General features: G+C 38.4%; 1 protein-coding gene and 1 non-coding gene across 2 annotated transcripts in view; one reads left to right on the top strand and one right to left on the bottom strand.

Annotated features, from left to right (window-relative positions):
* Nucleotides 1–13,662, bottom strand: part of LOC124632887 (tyrosine-protein kinase Drl) — a 28,535-nt gene extending 14,873 nt beyond the window's left edge. The window contains exon 1 of the mRNA XM_047167881.1: nucleotides 13,210–13,662. Coding sequence (XP_047023837.1) covers nucleotides 13,210–13,300 — 91 coding nt within the window. The 5' untranslated portion in view covers nucleotides 13,301–13,662. The remainder of the gene's footprint in view (nucleotides 1–13,209) is intronic.
* A 2,922-nt stretch (nucleotides 13,663–16,584) lies between these two features.
* Trnad-guc lies at nucleotides 16,585–16,656 on the top strand. The gene has a single exon. It is a non-coding gene; the product is annotated as a tRNA-Asp (tRNA).
* Nucleotides 16,657–17,343: the final 687 nt, after the last annotated feature.

The raw sequence follows: 17,343 nt of genomic DNA, 5'->3' as shown, positions 1-17,343 counted from the left end.
AAATGTGAGAATGTTTAAATATGCGTGTGATTCGAATCGAATAACAAACAAAACAAATTCAATTAATTTCCCAGCCATCGCCGCAGGATAACATCTGTTTCGAATATAAAATACACCAACACGTACAGTCTCGCATCGTCCCTTGTTCAAACCCTAATAAAAATGAGACCCACACAACTGACTTTAACAAAAAACAAACATAAAAACTCCTACATATACGTACATCTTAAATTTTGATCTAACGACCCTGAAGGATCCATTTATTAATAAATCGATGTCTAAATAAAACATACGGGCAACATAAAAATATTGAATAAAAAAGAGGATAAGATTTTTTCCAATACGAGACATTTATTAACACGGACGCGCAGTGGATCGAGATAAAACAAACATGGCGGGCGGCGCGCGCGCATATAAACATGGAGTTTATCGTGGGAGGCTGTCACAACACGCGCCCATTGGGCAGCGCTGACGCACCGGTGAAAGCTAAGGGGACACCCTGAGGTATAAGCCGAGGTGATGTTATCTCACACTTACATTTCAAGCCTACGCATCGCCTACCTCGATGTCATTTTTAGTGGACACATCTTCAGATTCCAATATTTCGATAATCATTAACCCAAATTGATAGTCATCTACTTCATGATTCAAATTAAACCTTCGTTGGTCAACAGCATCAAATATTTACTCTACCAATTACCTTTATAGTTTTACTAGCTTTCGGCCTCCGTAGCAATCTAAAATTCCGTAGATTTTTACGTAGTCTAACCAAAAAGTGAAAGATATTCAGAGGTACATTTCGAAATAAACAAAATCTCTGGTGAGATTGAATAGATAAATAGACTACATACCTAACTATCACCACTAGAGGAGAACCAATTAACTTCATAAATGGCCTATTCAAACGTAACAAGGTTCTAACTGGGCGGAAAAAGCGGCGCGGACGCATCGCGTTTATCAACAAAACAACAAAGAAACGAGTCGTGATCTCCATCACAGATCCATCATCGAGTGCCGGCTGCTAAGATGGATTGCCCGTATTATCCCAACAAGCACCTCCGGATAACCGACCGAGTTTCAATTGCCGACAATCTGTCCGTGTCAAATTTTCATGCAGCTTTTCAATTTTGCTTGAAAGAATAACTAACAAGCCTGTTAGTTATCCTTAAAATCAGCACAATAACAATATACTCGTGAGTTGTATCTCAAACTTCAAATTCACGTTAAAAATAAACTAATTACTGGATATCCGCAACAGTGAGTCCTCCAAATCACTTCTCCCTTCCTCCATCATTTAAAAAATATAAAAACTTACATCAAAAGACTTTTTGGAATCCAGTATTTTAATTAAGAGTTCTAATTAAGACTTATGAATGAGTTAATTGATATTATGACTTGGGAACGTCAAGGGGAATCCACCCGTCGCGGGAGATGTAACCATAACTTTATAATAACAGCATGCGGTGTCTATAAATCAGAATTAAGGACTTAAACTGAGGAAGATTCCGTGTTCGGCGTCGGTTTAAGTGGACTCGAAAACAAACAGGCTCCGGGCCACGCCTCTCGTTCCTTTTTCAAAGCCTTCGGGCCAGTCCGAGTATTATTCCACCTGGTTGCTGCCCATTACAATTAGACGGACCTCTGTTAAGATCGCTACCGGTTCTAACGTTACCATCGAACGACACGACTTTATCTTTAACAATTTAAAGTCCTCGAGTCACGAAAACGTTGTACAAAAGGAAACAAAAATTGCGTACCATACCACGCAAGGATGCGAACTACGATCAGTTAAAACGGTAGCTTTTGAAAAAGAACCACGAGAAAAGCGAATTACAAATGAAAATAAAAGCCGGCAGTCTCGCCTGTATAAAAAACAAAAAAATGCAGTAGTTTTTTAAATGATCAGGAAAAGTAAAGGTCCTAACCAATCGAAGTGAACAAAAGAAATAATAAAGTCAAGTCGTTAATGAGGGAGCATGTAGAACGTCGCTGTTGGAACAGTCTCTCGTGAATTATCTGATGTTCTAAACTCGAGCGAGCGGGTCTAATGGTAACCACCGACCCTAACAACCCAAACAAAACCGCACATTTTGGTTACAGTACCCACGGGTAAATGTGGAAGAAGTATTAGCATACTAGACAATATTAATCTTTCGCACGACTCTGCTACATGTGCGAGCTGCAAATAAAAACATGCAGGAAAAGAGAAAAGTAAACATTTCCATTCGGAATATTCTCGTAAAGATTTCCGAGTTGGAATTGAATTTGCATTTGCAAAAAGTGTGCGAGGCTTGGTGCGCCCACACCTCGGTCACATTAGCTCGCGTACTTGCATTCCTCCTACAGCCACGGCACCTCGACGTCGACCAGTAACACGAAACTTTTTTTCTTTTCAGAAAACCTTTCCATAATTTATACATAACGTATAAAGACGGTAAAAAGTTCTGCTGCGACGTAAATCCATATTGACTTTTATAGCACATTATTTGCATGGGTTTTATGAGTTTTTTTCTTCCAGGTAGAAACGTGACCGTGGAGCGGACTCGACCATTTCCCCGATCACGAGCGGTGCGATGCAATCGGACGGCAGTGGGACACTCGTACATGGTAATGTGGGCACAGCTCACGAGATCTACGATACACTCTACAGACACAATTAACCTAGCAACCCAGAATACCTCGTTAACTTTAACGTTCTTTAAATCTAACTTTTGTTTGCTGCTACTGATGGACTATGGATAAGGATATTTGCTGTTTGTTGGGAGACAATTTTGAGTTTACTTCTTTTCCAATTTATACAAAAACCCTGAGACACACGATATTTTCAATTGATGTCTCTTCAGACATTACTCAGCATAGCGCACGTTTAAAGAACTTCATTAACATTATTAACACCACCGCAGTCTAAATCCGACAAAATTGATGTACGAGGCGAGGAAATGACGTACGGTGGTACTGCAGCCATCTTTTAAAAATCCACACGAGGCCATAACGAGTCGAGTTACGAGCGGTTAAATAAACGCAGTCTCCCATTACCGCCATTAATACGTACGATTGCCTCGAACCAACTGAGCCAGAAATAAAGTTTAACCCGAACGTGAACGTAATCCTATCGAACAACATTAAGAATTAAGGAAATGAGTTTTACGAACGTACTGAATAAATAAAATACAATAAATAAATCCAAATGCTTATTTCGGTCTTCATTGAGACTTTCTTGGATATTATATTGATTCTGATTTTTGGTGGAAACACTGAAAGAACATTTTGGATCTCTCCCGTGTAATAACGTACTTGCTGGAAATTAGAATTCAATCGTATTTTGGTTGTGAGTATGACCAACTTTGGCATGTAATAACGACCTCTGGTAACCAAATATTAGTCCACGCGCACCTCCGAACGGATTCAACTAATATTTGTACACCACAACTGCTTCCCAAACGTGTATTTTCTTATTCAACAACTTCTACCGTTCAACGCCCGCGAGTTTGTCACGATGTTTGAGTAACCTACCTTTACAAAGCACACATTGATTCCTAATAAATAAAATTCTTAATAAGAATAATTTTTGAATGTCCAGATGATGAAACAGATAAAACCATTGAGAAACCATGCAACAAAAATAACATTTTAAACTAAAAAAATATCCAGTCACGCCGGGTGATCGAGACGACTGGGTGTTTATTTACTTTCTTAATAAAATAAACATCGGTCACAATAACCAGTTTGGGGGCCTAATGTAAATAAACTAGTGGACAATACGACAGTGTCGGTCCCCTGGGATCGGATTGACAAATTTCTGTATAGTTTATTGATTCGAAAGTGACTAGACGTTATCTAGTTGGCTGACTATAGAATCTCAAAACATTATAATAACCCTTATTCGAAGTCAGAATGTAAATTTTGGGCCATGCGAGACCTCGCAGCGGGCCCTGCGCAGCGGGAGGTCTGGCCTAACAGAAACACCATGAGTCGACCCATCTCTACACCATGCTGCGAAACATACGAATTCACTTCGAGACATGTTAAGATTTACTGTCCAAATCAATCTATGTCATACCTTTGGTTTCTTAAAAGTTGTCCAAACAAACTAAAGGTCCAAACATACGACACATGATGAGGTTTATTGTGATGCACAGATAACGTTAGATGCAATTTCACGCTGTGCTTTAGGATAAGTTTTGGGTGGTCATCCCATAGATGCACATGTTTACTCATCGCAATCTCTGCAGGACTATAAACAAAAATAACGAAGGAGCCTGTCCTTCCTGCCATGAATTCAACAGAATGCTTTGTATTAGCAATAAACTGAGAATTTCATTGGAAAACATAAATCCAGGGACACTTCGGTTACCCATCGACTATAAAACGTAAGTGTGCATTCGTCAATACTACGACGGAGGCCTATAAAATGTTATTATTTAGGAGCTCATAACTGGAAAGATTTACTGATCATAAAATAAGGTGAGGTGACCGCAGGCCCACACGAATAAGAATTCCTTTATCCATTGTTGATCCTAGGAGTCTCGAGTGTCAGTGTGCCGTTGACCAAGTCTTCATTTAGAGGCACATGATGGATATGTTCGAGTGGCGGCCATATCCGGTGCGAGCAAATTTAACTCCGAATAGCCATGTTTATTCAGGGGTGCACTGAACCATTAAAGCTCAGTTGAGTCGTAACAACGTCGACCGCGTTAAATTCTTCAATACTATCATAATGCTCAACTTTAATTGCTTTCTTACGAAGCCATAAAAATTTCAAGTGGCTGCAGTTCAATATTTACGACTCCGGTTTAAATTTAAAGCGTAACGTTATTAAATCGAAACAATTACCACATTAGGGAACAGAACGCTCATTGTTCAGTTAAACTATTTATAGTAGGTACTATATGAGTATTAGAAGACAAGATGAAATCAAAGCTATTTTAATGTCAAAACGTTTAGGGATTTATCGACACCCATAAACGATGTTACAATAGAGCTTGTGGCAAAAAAGTTAAATACAGTCGCGACCCCATTGATTAATTTGTTTCACCATTAGAATTCTCTTCACGGCAACAAAAATGTCCCGGTGGAGGGCATCGCAGCCGAATTTTAGGGCATTATTTATGGTGTGCCATTCTCTTCAAAGGACTGTATGATTTACAGCCGGCGTACAAAAGCCGCTGCCTTATTATGACGTGCTGGCCCGTGCATTGTGCCACCATATTTATTCGTCCGATTGTGCGCGATGTTTGTTTATTTTCGGTCCTTCTCCGTAAATACTGTATTGTCACACAACTACGACACAATTGAGTGGGACCATATTTCACGGTCCTTAATTACGGCAATGTAAATTGTAGAAACTGTTTTGCCAACAAAACACATTTTGTAACTTTTGTGATCCCTGTCCAAAATTTTAAGAAAAGTAAAACTTTAAAATGAAACATTGAAATCTAGTTAAAAGAGATTGGATGGTCAAACAAAATGAGTAGATGCTAGTGATCCGTGAAAGTACTTAGAGTTCTCGAGCTTTTAACTAGGAAAAGAATGGTGTTCCATAATGATAGCATAGTGGTACGGTGTTTAGAACTGATTAGCACCAAGTACGGGCTAAGCGCGAGTGTACACACAGACAGAAGCTGGGAGAGACATATGCAAGCTGACGCCAGGCGTGTTTGCGCCGCGCCCGTTCTCGGCGTGTGTGTGGTCTAACTATTCTATATTATAAATAACCAACAACACGAGTATTTATTTACACACAATAGTAATGTTCTCCTGTTCAGTTATCAGTTTACGTCGAACATAAGCTCCCAGCCATTAGCTAGCAAGTGTCATATTTACTTTACGATGTACGACATTAAAACATATTTTATGTGTCTTCACGCTGTCTCTGAGTGCATAAAACAATTAAGATAATGTCTCGGAGGCGCGAATATTCAAAACATTACGAAGCTTTTAGTAGCTCAGGATCCGTAGAATGAGAATGAATGCTTTGATTCGTATAATAACGTGCATAAATAAACATAATAGAACATTACATTAGACACATTTATTTGCACATTTGCTCCTGTAGCGGAGCGTGGTCGCGTGCGCCGCCTATTCAATTACGCTGCGTAACCAACAGAATTGTCACAGCATTATCCCTAATGGCACATTTTTGAGCTCCCACAAACACAAAGGAAATATAAAATACTAGTCGTGTGCCATCACTACGGGAGTTCTAATATTTTACTGGTGGCGTCGTTGTCGCGCTGCGAGATACATCCTCCGTGAGCCATTAAAGTAGTCATTAACTATGGACGTGGGATTATGGGTCAGCGCCGGTAATCCTCGGCCCCAAAACAAACACATCTCATCTTTAATAGTCGAACAAAAACAAAACTAAGCCGTAATGTCATTAGCTAAAACGTTAACGAGTGTCCATGTCGAGTCGCTGCTATTTCGGTTTGGGCACATTCCACACGCTCTTACATATCATCCATCATGTTGGAAGAACTGTCAGGTTTTAAACTGAGCTTAAACTGGGTTCGGAGCTAGCTCGTCAGCGGTGGCAGTTGATGGACGCGTCGTGACGGCCCGTCGACGTTCGCTTACCAGCCGGAGGGACGCGCACAACATCTGACCTCTCTCTATCTATGTGCAACAGTGCGTGAGCTACTGTTTTGTGCTGTATGGTTAGTAATTGTGCTAGTTGTGAGTCTAATATTAACGTCATCGAGTAGCAAAGGTATCGCGTCTGGCCGTTGCACTTCGTCTAGGAAGATACACTCTTCAGGCGCATGCTCACTGTCCTAAATCTCCGGGTCTACTCGCGAGAGTGTTCTACAGTAATAAGCATTTAAATGGATATTGACTGAAAAATACATTTTATGATTTAAAGTAATCAATAATTCGACACAATGGAGTCTTCAAACTAACCAAAATGAAAAGAAGCTTTAACACGAAGGGTCACACAAAAACCTATGCGACACAATATGCGCTGGCGCAGCTTCGCTGATCGATCGAAGCTTTTTGTCGCGTTGACATCTCCATCCATTCGGGCAAATTGCTTAGCCGGCACAAAACGAAGGTGTGATTGAGAGGTCGACCCTCGCCGACGCCCGAAACCATTACTTTGAATATGTTCAACTATCGATCACGTGGAGAAAAGTAATTTTAGAACGTTGATCTTTCCACGTGATATGTACCGCGTACAGCATAAAGATTTTTCATTGTCAGTCCGACGGATGAGCGAGCTTTCATGCGCTCCGTGCATAGATCTATTTCATGCAAATGGTGGTTAGAAATTCATGGGTTTGTGTAAGTTTTCTATGAACAAATTATGAATATTATTTACCTATGTTACGACTTATGAGTCGTCAATTTATCGATGTGCAGCCGTATTCGCTTGCGGCATTTGATTAGCCCGTGTTTCGAGTTATTTATAAAGATCTATTTGTTCAGCCGCCGACTGGCCTGAATACATTGCCAACATGTCACTATTGGCTGTCCCGCGATTAACTTTCTGCTTTGGTATTTGGATATTTTGCGTAATATTTAAATTAGTTTTCAAGCGATTTAAATCAAACCTATCGCGATTCGCGTTTTAACGTTTATGGTTTCTGGCATAATTAGGTATAGTAAACAATTTTTAACCAGGTTAATTTTAAAACCTTACAGCTATTCATTCATAAATAACCATGAAAGAAAAAAAAGCTGTTTCTCAACGTGCGAAACGACCGATATTTCATCACCATCGCTTAACAGTATAAGTGCATAATGGTACAAAAAGCTATAATATCACCAGCATCATAAAGATACGTGAATATTACGCATAATAAGATATGTTGCACCTTGTAAGTGCGTACTTGGTAAATGCAGTAAAAACTTGTCACACTTTACGTGGAGCGAGCGCGGTTAATAAAGTTTCTATTCCATAGAAGGCCCGTCTATGGTACAAGTCGTAATGGCGGGAACGCGATGCTTAACGCCGCACGTGCACCGATTGCTTTGTTTAGTTTGCATAGTTAAATGGACTCGGGTAATAGACTATTAAATGCTAGTTCTACAATCTAGTACTACAATCAAGTATTCTGTTTGATTTGGTCGATTAGATAGGGTTGACCGTTTAGACAAACAAGGTTTTGATACGTTATCCTCGGTATTATTTTTGTTGCGTGTCTAATCACTTTTGGGAAAGCTCGTTTTGTAGATACTCTACATTGTTCTGCATTAATATCATAACAAAGCCGGTACCTATCTATCTGTATGTTGATCGTAACCACAAACCACAGGCACTGACATGACTGATGGCTATGAAGGCCAAGATGGCGTAACAAGATCCCATCATCCAGTGACTAGCGGACCACTCTAAAAAAACGTAAAAATTACACGATAATATTTAAAATATTTTTTTTCTGTCCCTCTTGGTTGTTTTAATAATGTGTAAGGTAACTGAAACTGTATATCGTGCTTAATATGTTTGTAAAAGAAAGGCTGAATTACAAGTAAAATTAAATGTTTTACAGACTACATTTTAAAGTACCTGTCAAATGGAGCATAGAACATTTTACACTGAGGATCATAAAAAATAGGGCACTTCAAGATTCGATACACAATATATATTTTTTTTAAGTAAGTGTTCAATAAAACGCCATTATCTAACACGGCAATTTATGACAATACCCAAAATCTGTAACAAGTACTTGTACTAACAAATTGACGAAGAATAGAAAAAGTGCACCGGGTGATAAAATGTATTGTTCTTTTTGTCCCTTCCGAGGCCTTGGGAGTGCAAAAACAGCGAGAAGCTGAAGCTACAATAACGTCAAATTGATGGATATCACTCAATCGATCATCCCTTTGCAGGTGATTGCCATGTAAAGATCGACATCTAAATTGGTTTTGTCCCTTTATATTTAACTTAATTTAAAACCCATTGTTTCATTAAGAAAGCTACATTTAAATGGCAAAACCTATATGGTGTTACAAAGCTGTTGCATTAGAATTTCAGATCCCAACAGAATAATGAATGGCAAACAACTTGCATTTAATAAAGCTATGACAATGACTAATCATTAAAATTGCATGAGGTGTCGACGACAATGGATTGCAGAGCTTAAACGATTAAAGCTAAGCCGACGTCAAGCGTAATTGAAAATAACGAGATGCATATTCATGTAGTGCACATAGGTAGTAAGTAATCCGTCTGTCGCCCGCAGCTCGTTGCATGTGCAACTAATTCTATTTCTGCTATCCGGTCTGCGTCGACAGGGGTTTCATAATTGCTTTTATATTAACTCTTATTTTACAACCAACGTTTATGCAATCAAACATAAATTCACAAGTTTTATGGTTTGTGTAAACGGGTAACAAATCACCTCAATAAAATTACTTTATCAAGGCCCACTACTGATTAAGCAGGATTGTTTGTGGTAGGATTTATTTTGTCTTCATAATACCTGCTGGTTGAAATACATCTCTAAAGCTTAAAAATTGATATTTTTTAATTAACCAACATTATTCTAATCACGTAAGCCTGCATGTTTTCTCTAAGCCACACCTGCCGGCGAGAGACATATCACACCCCCACAGATTAAAAACTGCTACTCAACCGTCCATGAAATTAAATTTATTTAGGGCCCACTCCACATCATCCCGCGTGTCAACTGTATTTACATAAAGAATAGTTTCGAGAAGGACGTGAGCCCATATTTATATTGTGCCGTCGCTGGCTGTTTATTGAAATATTTCATTGTTAATACTCTAAACGACTTCTTCGGTTTGGGGGACGAGATCCAAATGGCGCGGGCTGAATGCAGCATTAATAGCATTTATTAAAATAACAGTGAGTCTATTCCGGACTGCTTTTATTTATTTTATTATGGTTTCTGTACCTGAATGGTAAAAGAAATTGTTATCTGTAAGACGAAGGCCCGGATGGGAATCATAAGCTTTGGCTCGCTACGATTTACACGTAGGCCAATGCATTATTATCAGATGATAATATTGAAATAGGTCTAAGAAAAAAAGGTCTTTTAGATAACAAAGTAAGATACAACGACCGGAAAGGAAATGGGGATTATTTTGACAAATCATAAATGTTATGAATGCTAATAGCTTTTCTATCTAAAAAGATACTCTAGTGATCAACAATGCTGAAACCGTGTGAGGAGGTTACCGTGACTAGCTGAATGAAATCCCATACCTCATCTAAATATCGAATTACGCAAGATTTTTTGTTACCAGCCCACCACAGCTCTTGCCGTGTAACCCAAGATGTTGTTACAAGATATTTTTACCGCCCTCTGATGCAGGAATTCAATACTATGTACCTAGATATTTTTCGAATCCAACAGTGCAAAAAACAACTAATGTATAGTACCGCTAGGAAAGACGTTACGTGATATAATCTGGCAAATATACTGTGGTTACAGTAGAAATGATTGCTGCAATCAGTCCAACTGTTCTCATTTTGTTTTGCTTTGCTTTATCACCGCAAAATTGCTTTTGTTCTCGGATTCAAACTTACGAATAGGCAAGCTTTATAAGTAACGAGTCGAAGTTATCTCGGCTGTATCAAGCAAGGAAATATTATAGGTTTGCGCCTACGCTCCTGGTTGCGGAGGCGGTTCGAAGAACAATGCGCATAGCTGCATAGCTTTTTTAGAAATAAATTAATAGTACAATTGGTGTGGGGCGTTATTTATTTGAATTCTAATTATTGTAAACAGGTAAAGTTTGTTAGCTTTTGACAGAACAATATGTGGAGCTGATTTTGAAATTTTCAGTCACATGCTATTTTTATTCGAATACGAGAAGTAGTTCCAGGAGTAATAGCTGGTATTGAGTGTATCGTTATGTTAACATTACTTACTTTTACTAACTCCATGGTATGTTGAATATACCTGAACCGTTGACCAGCAAGACCGTTAAAACCGAATTGGAGATAAAAGTTTTAAAGCGCTGAACTCGCAAGACTTGGATGTTTGTTGTTCCAAGTTCTACAGAATACAGATGAACGATAACAGGTGACCATAAACTATCCTGTCGTCTGATACCGCCTTGGCTCGCCAGGGGCGTGCTGGATTAATAAGTAGCAGTAGATAATATTTTGTAGAATTTCGAATAAATATCAGGGTGTAACTTAATAATTTCTATGTTAAGTTTTTTTATGGTTAACTAACACGTTATGGGTAAATAACTAAATAGAGCTTTTAAAGCGTCATTAAATTAAAGCATGTAGCATTTTCAATATCAAATATGTGGGTGTCAAATAAAAGTCCAACGTCCATTAGGTGACTAGGTAAATAAAATTTAAATTTGCGATGGAGTAGTTTCAAATCAAAACGAGATAAAATATGCGTCCCGTCTCGTCGTGTCGGATTACGCATTTAAGGCGTCCAGTTTATTGGCTTCGCTCTATAGAATCTCCATAAATGTCATATGAAATAAATGACATGTACACATGTAGGTACCCACGGTGCCGATCGAATAGCCTGATATACTCCGGACTCGCACCATGGAAGCCTTACCAGATAGCACATAAAGATACGTGATATGTTAATTTTTATGTTATTGTCGTTGGAAGTAAATTATGTTTCGTAATGTACAGTGTATCTATACGATGCCCTTCTAGACACTCGTATTTGTTTAGTTAAGAAATAAAATTTACATAAACTCATTATAATGAATTACTGCTCAATTTTTACAGGATACTTTTAAACTTTCGTCAAGTTAACTAACCTATTTATCAAGTAAAGTGAAGGTCCCGTTTGGTCCTTAATATTGTTTATTATTATTCTAATTTTTAAGCAAGAACAAAAAGCAGATGTTTTGTCGTTGACAAAGATGGATGGCACTCTATGGCTAAGGCAGGTTAGTACAATAGGCGGGGACAAAAACTGGCTTATTGTAAGGGGCGTCACATCTCTAAGCTCATTACCTGCGCGCGCGCACGGGCCCTTTCAAAAACGTCACTCTAGCTTACCTCGAAGAGGTAAATGACAAGCTCACAGGCATTAGTTGTGACGTTCGTCTAATTAAAATCGTGGGAATTAAGTTCCCTGACGTAGAAACAATGTACCCGCTGCATATAAAATGTATTATTAAACCGACACTCATATACGTACCGTTAATCTATTACATTATAAAAACTATTGTTTTTACTGTTAATCCTAATCCCGTTAAAGTAAGCTAGAAGGTTTTTTTAATAAGTAAATGAGATTAGCGTAAGTACCTACCTACAAAAAACAGTCCGCGGCTGTTTTAGATTTTCAGGTTTTAGGCATTTTTTTGCGAAGCTGTTTTTGTGAGCTGCTTAGGTTTTAGTCGGTTTATTTATTGGATTAAAAGATTTCACACACATAAGTATGCAGCAGAATTCGGTACCTATTTCCTTCTTAAACATTATTTATTATTTCATGGGAAAGATTTTAAAATACCTATATTTAATTTTATTTCGTTATCATTAACATGAAAAGAAAACAAAAAAAAACTTGATTTAATTAAATACCTACGTAACTTATATTGGGAAAATTTGAAAGTGGTACATTTTTATGGCCGCCACTGTAATAGCTAAGCTTTCCGATGAAGCTTGTTCCAGGTTTATCAAAATAACAACTTTAGCATCAACAATCAGGATTAGATATTGTGTAATTATTTTACATCACTCTAGTTACGCACATTTGTAAGTAAACCCTTGCTCTGCAATACTTATTCATAATCAAATAAACAAGAAAAAAGACTAAGAAATCGTATATTGTTAAAAGTTTTCAGCCATAACGTTCGTCGATCAATCACTAATTTTGCATGTCTGTTGCACCTTTAGCATAAATCATTGTTGCCTGTCAAAAAGTAACTTGTGAACTGCTTTCGATAGTTAGGTTAGTTACCTAGTATTTCTTTGAAAATACGGTATAGGTAATCTTGTCAGCTCAATATTAATAGAACCGCATAACCTTCACGCGATAACGTCAAATAACGTGTAGGACTTATCATGTGCGCCGGTTTTTTTTCACTAGTGTGTTTATTTTCACGTCTAAAAGTAGGTTTACGATTTGTTGTTGCAAACATTAATCTAGCTAAACAAATTAGATTGATCGTCTCGGTCATCCCTATTTTGAACATGGAACTATTTCGGTAGTTTATTGAAGACACCGGTGGCTTATCACGACAAATTATCGATATCAACGTTGACGGTTGCAACTACGTGCAGCTGTGTCATCGATAAGGTGCAATTGAACTTACCTAATAACCGCCACACTTCGGCACTGCTCAGGTAAACATTGAGGTGTGCTAGGCACGCAGGCAACAAAAACACGAACACCAAACTCCTCATGGTGCCAGCTCCAACCTCCACGAACGTCTCAAAGTACCAACTCCAAGTCCAACACCACGTAAAGTTCACAAACACACATTTGTTTCACATTTTCATCCACCGTCCCAACAAAATCAACGATGCTGAGTTCTCGCCTCGCCGATACAAGATTACACACTCGAATAAAACGTACAAATCCAACATAAAAACCAAATAAACTCGCGAATTAACACGTAAAGGTGCGAAAGTCAGTAATTTTATTCATGAATAGACGGATTGGAATGGATATCTTATCGAATTCTGTTTATAAACATTGATATTATCAATGTTACTTCACGAAACAAAGCGACACTACCACCGCGTGCCACGGTTCCTGTCAAACTGGTTGTTTGTGTTGCCTCGAGTCACCGCGTGCGTACAGCGTCGCTGCGCTGTGTGCGTTTGTGAACATTTTTTGAATGAGTGGGGAAGAGATCATGAGGGACGAAGCGAACAGAAGCGACGGCTACGAACTTTTTAAAACTACTCATGGCGTACAATAGATGGCGATATGGTGATCATTACAGGTAAGTTTGATTCGAAAGTTGTTTTCAGAATAAAAACTTTTGAGTTGTATTGAAAAATAAAGTAAATATTGAGATTAATGTAAATTATTTTTTATAGTATTATCAAGAAGTAACAACGATTATAAAATATATTTTTATTTTTAATTAGTTAGGACCTGTTGTCAAAACATAAACAAGATTTACATAATTGTTTTTTTAATACGTACCTACAATTTTTTGTTCCCTTAATCTGTGCCCTAAGGTAACAAGTACCTCACTATGTAGGTACCTAATTAAAATAAGATAAAAGGGAGTTGGTAGCCAGAAGTAAGCTAAACAAAGTATCTTCATTATAATCTATGATTATAGTTAATATATCATTTAGCTTTAACAAATAGGTAAGTAGGTAGGTACTTATAGGTAACTACACTTAGGTACTCGAGCAAAGACAGTAAAACAGATAATAACTCTCCTATTCAGTGCATAGGAACCATAACGAAACAGCTTCCAAGTAGACACCAAACCAATACAAACTCGATACTAATTACGAGTATCGAATAAGGTACTTGTGTAGTGCTAACGATGCCTGTGAACGAGTGGGACCACCCACAGACAGCCACCGTTTCATAATGAGAAGCTCATTGTGACTAACAAGCGTGTAAACAACTCGATATCGAATCACGAACGAGTTACGATCGATGGGGTGTGAAAGTGGCTGCACTTGCCACTTGCATCAGTACGAGGCGATGGAACGATCCTTAGTTGCTTTCTGCTTCCGCTGTCTGTTGTCGTTAATCACAGCTTCAGTGGTATAATTAACTTTTTATTATGTCAATTCTTACTTGTTTAATTTTATAGGACGATATCTAGGTGTATTTTGCATTCACCATGCCTCGGTCACACTTAGTTCAAACTTCAGCCTTATGCTACGTTCACACGCGCGCCGCGCAACCCGGCGGGCTGCCTGGCGGGCTGCGCGGCGTGCAGCCCGTCGCGGGCAGGCAGACATTCAAGCTGTTCACACGCGCGCTGTCGTGTCAGTCAGTGCAAGAATGGCGAGCAGCGAGGATCTCGGTGTTGTTGCTGTCATAGCCTTTGGCTTAACTTATTTTTATTGGAAAAATAATCAAAATGATGAACGACGTTAACCATTCCGCCATGTTGTTATCTTCGATCGTAGCGACTTTCTTAGAACGATTAATCGTCACGAAAGCGCAGGAGAGACTGACTGCCCGCGCGCGTGTAAACAGTCGCCGGGCGCCCGCACATTCATCCTTTGAACTTTGCCAAAAAACCGACACTCGACCGATTCGCGGCGTTCACGGGCACGGGCGCGTTCACGGGCTCGGGCGTACCGTTTACACGCTCGTGAACGTGACTGTGCCCGTTGAATGTCGATTTGAACGCGCGCGTGTGAACGTACTATTAGGTCGAGGTAACCGCACTGCATACAGGCCTCAGTCAAACAAAGCAAAGTTAAGTCCATTTCCTACACGTGTCTCAAGTATCTCGAACTGATTGTTATTTCGTCAACATAGTAACTAAGCTAACATGATAACCGGATAAATCGTAACGTAATAATTAAGGCACATAACTTTAACAAGATCGCTGGAACAAGGCTGTTGTTTGTTTCTGTCCGCAATTTTGTACCAAATTATAGAGCACGCTCGCCGCTCCGCGCAGTTTGAGGAACGCCTCTCACGAAGACTTAGGGCTGCCAATAACCTCATTGGGTCTACGTAGGTATAGATTTTACACACATGGTATGTATGAAGTATGGGCAGATTATTAAATAGTGTATGGGCCTACATAAATCAAAGTGCAGGTTCTAGAGAGTGATAAAAATGAGTTTAATTAACAGGCTGCGGGAATGTTCGAAAGATATACCGAAGCCTGTGTACCCACACCTAGGGCTCAGCATGTGGGTAACGGGTAATCTGTCTCAAACAAACACGAACTTATTATGTAGATACGTTCTATAATCTGAATTTTTAATTTTATTTTACAATTCGACAGCCCTTAATTCTACAACTGAATAAGTATGGCTACCGACAGGTTTAGATTCTTGATAATTATTTCTACAATACCAAACTAATGCTCATGTTACGCATTACGCATACAATATTGTAATATGGGTAATCTTATGTATAATTACTGTGTACCATTTACTTTTCAGCTTTTAGGGCATTTTTAGAACCTTGTTTACTTACCAAAGAGAATATAGCATTTACTTACCTACAAGTTAACCTGCATTCATTGTGCATCATATTTATGCATTAGGATTTGCAATGAAGTTACTCAAGTGATGGCTGAAATGGTACAGGTATATGCCAGCTTGCTAGTATAATAAAGTTTTAGCTTGGGTTACAATAATACTTAGGTCAGTTACTTAGGTACTTACCTATTCATCAAAATCTCCCGTGAATAGTACATTAAAAAAAAATGTATGGTGTAACGAAGTATCAAATATTAAAGCACAGGTGCTGCCATCTATCCGCATTTCTGTCAAGATCCAACAGACCCTCGTTAACCAAGTGAACACTAGATGGCGCGGCTTGTAAATAAACGAGCACCAAAAATCATCTAATATCAGGTTGTGTACGAAATCGTGGAATGTTCTATGTGAAAAGAATCAATTTTATTAAAGTTTTCATTCACTAGCATGATCTCAATTATCTATATTGATTCAGTTATTAATTAAAAAAGAGTAACAAAAAATGGTGTGAAATACACTTTGAAAATTTAGCAGAAGATAATATATCTTCGGTAGTATAGTGGTAAGTATCCCCGCCTGTCACGCGGGAGACCGGGGTTCGATTCCCCGCCGGAGAGAATCTTTTTGTACAATTTTTTTTTTTATTTATCCTTCTTTTTACTATATTAGTACAAGAATTATTGGTTATTATTTATATTTTGTCATAGAACCGAGATTTCGAATGAAGGCATTCCATTTTTTATCAGCACTTGGTTCATGTCCATAATTCGCACGCCAAAAAAATCTGCTACAATTGTTTGAACATCTTCGCTTCGTCACTTTCAGATTACAGTTCTTTCATTCATGCCAGAAAATTCTCAGTAGGTATTGACTTGGTTTTATCTTGACGCTCAGGAAGGCCGTTTTATTATATTCAAAGTGCTGGACATAATTATAAATATTGTCCTTTTACCTTTCCTCCCTATACTTATTAAATTTATAACTTATAGACGTCAACTTTACCTTTTAATGTAGAATTAATGACTAGATACTAAGCCAAGTAGGAAATCGTAAGAAAAAATAGGCCGTTTTATTTTAGTTCAGCATTTCGTCGCCAGCCATCTTATGCAATCTAATTATCTCGATATTTATAATGTAATCACCATGACCCTGAAATCCGGCGCTGTCTGAATTCTTTCTTTATCTCTTGACCGCTATTTTTATATCATCAGTAATTTATTATATGTAGGTATAACAGCAACTATTACGCACTATAATAATGCGTGTCTTTCATTTATCACTGCCGTGAAGCTAATTTGTATGTT

Source organism: Helicoverpa zea, chromosome 1, assembly GCF_022581195.2.
Source record: "Helicoverpa zea isolate HzStark_Cry1AcR chromosome 1, ilHelZeax1.1, whole genome shotgun sequence".
In the NCBI taxonomy this organism is placed as follows: Eukaryota; Metazoa; Arthropoda; class Insecta; order Lepidoptera; family Noctuidae; genus Helicoverpa; species Helicoverpa zea.
Note: the sequence above shows the minus strand (reverse complement) of the source record. Positions and strands in the feature narration are given on the sequence as shown.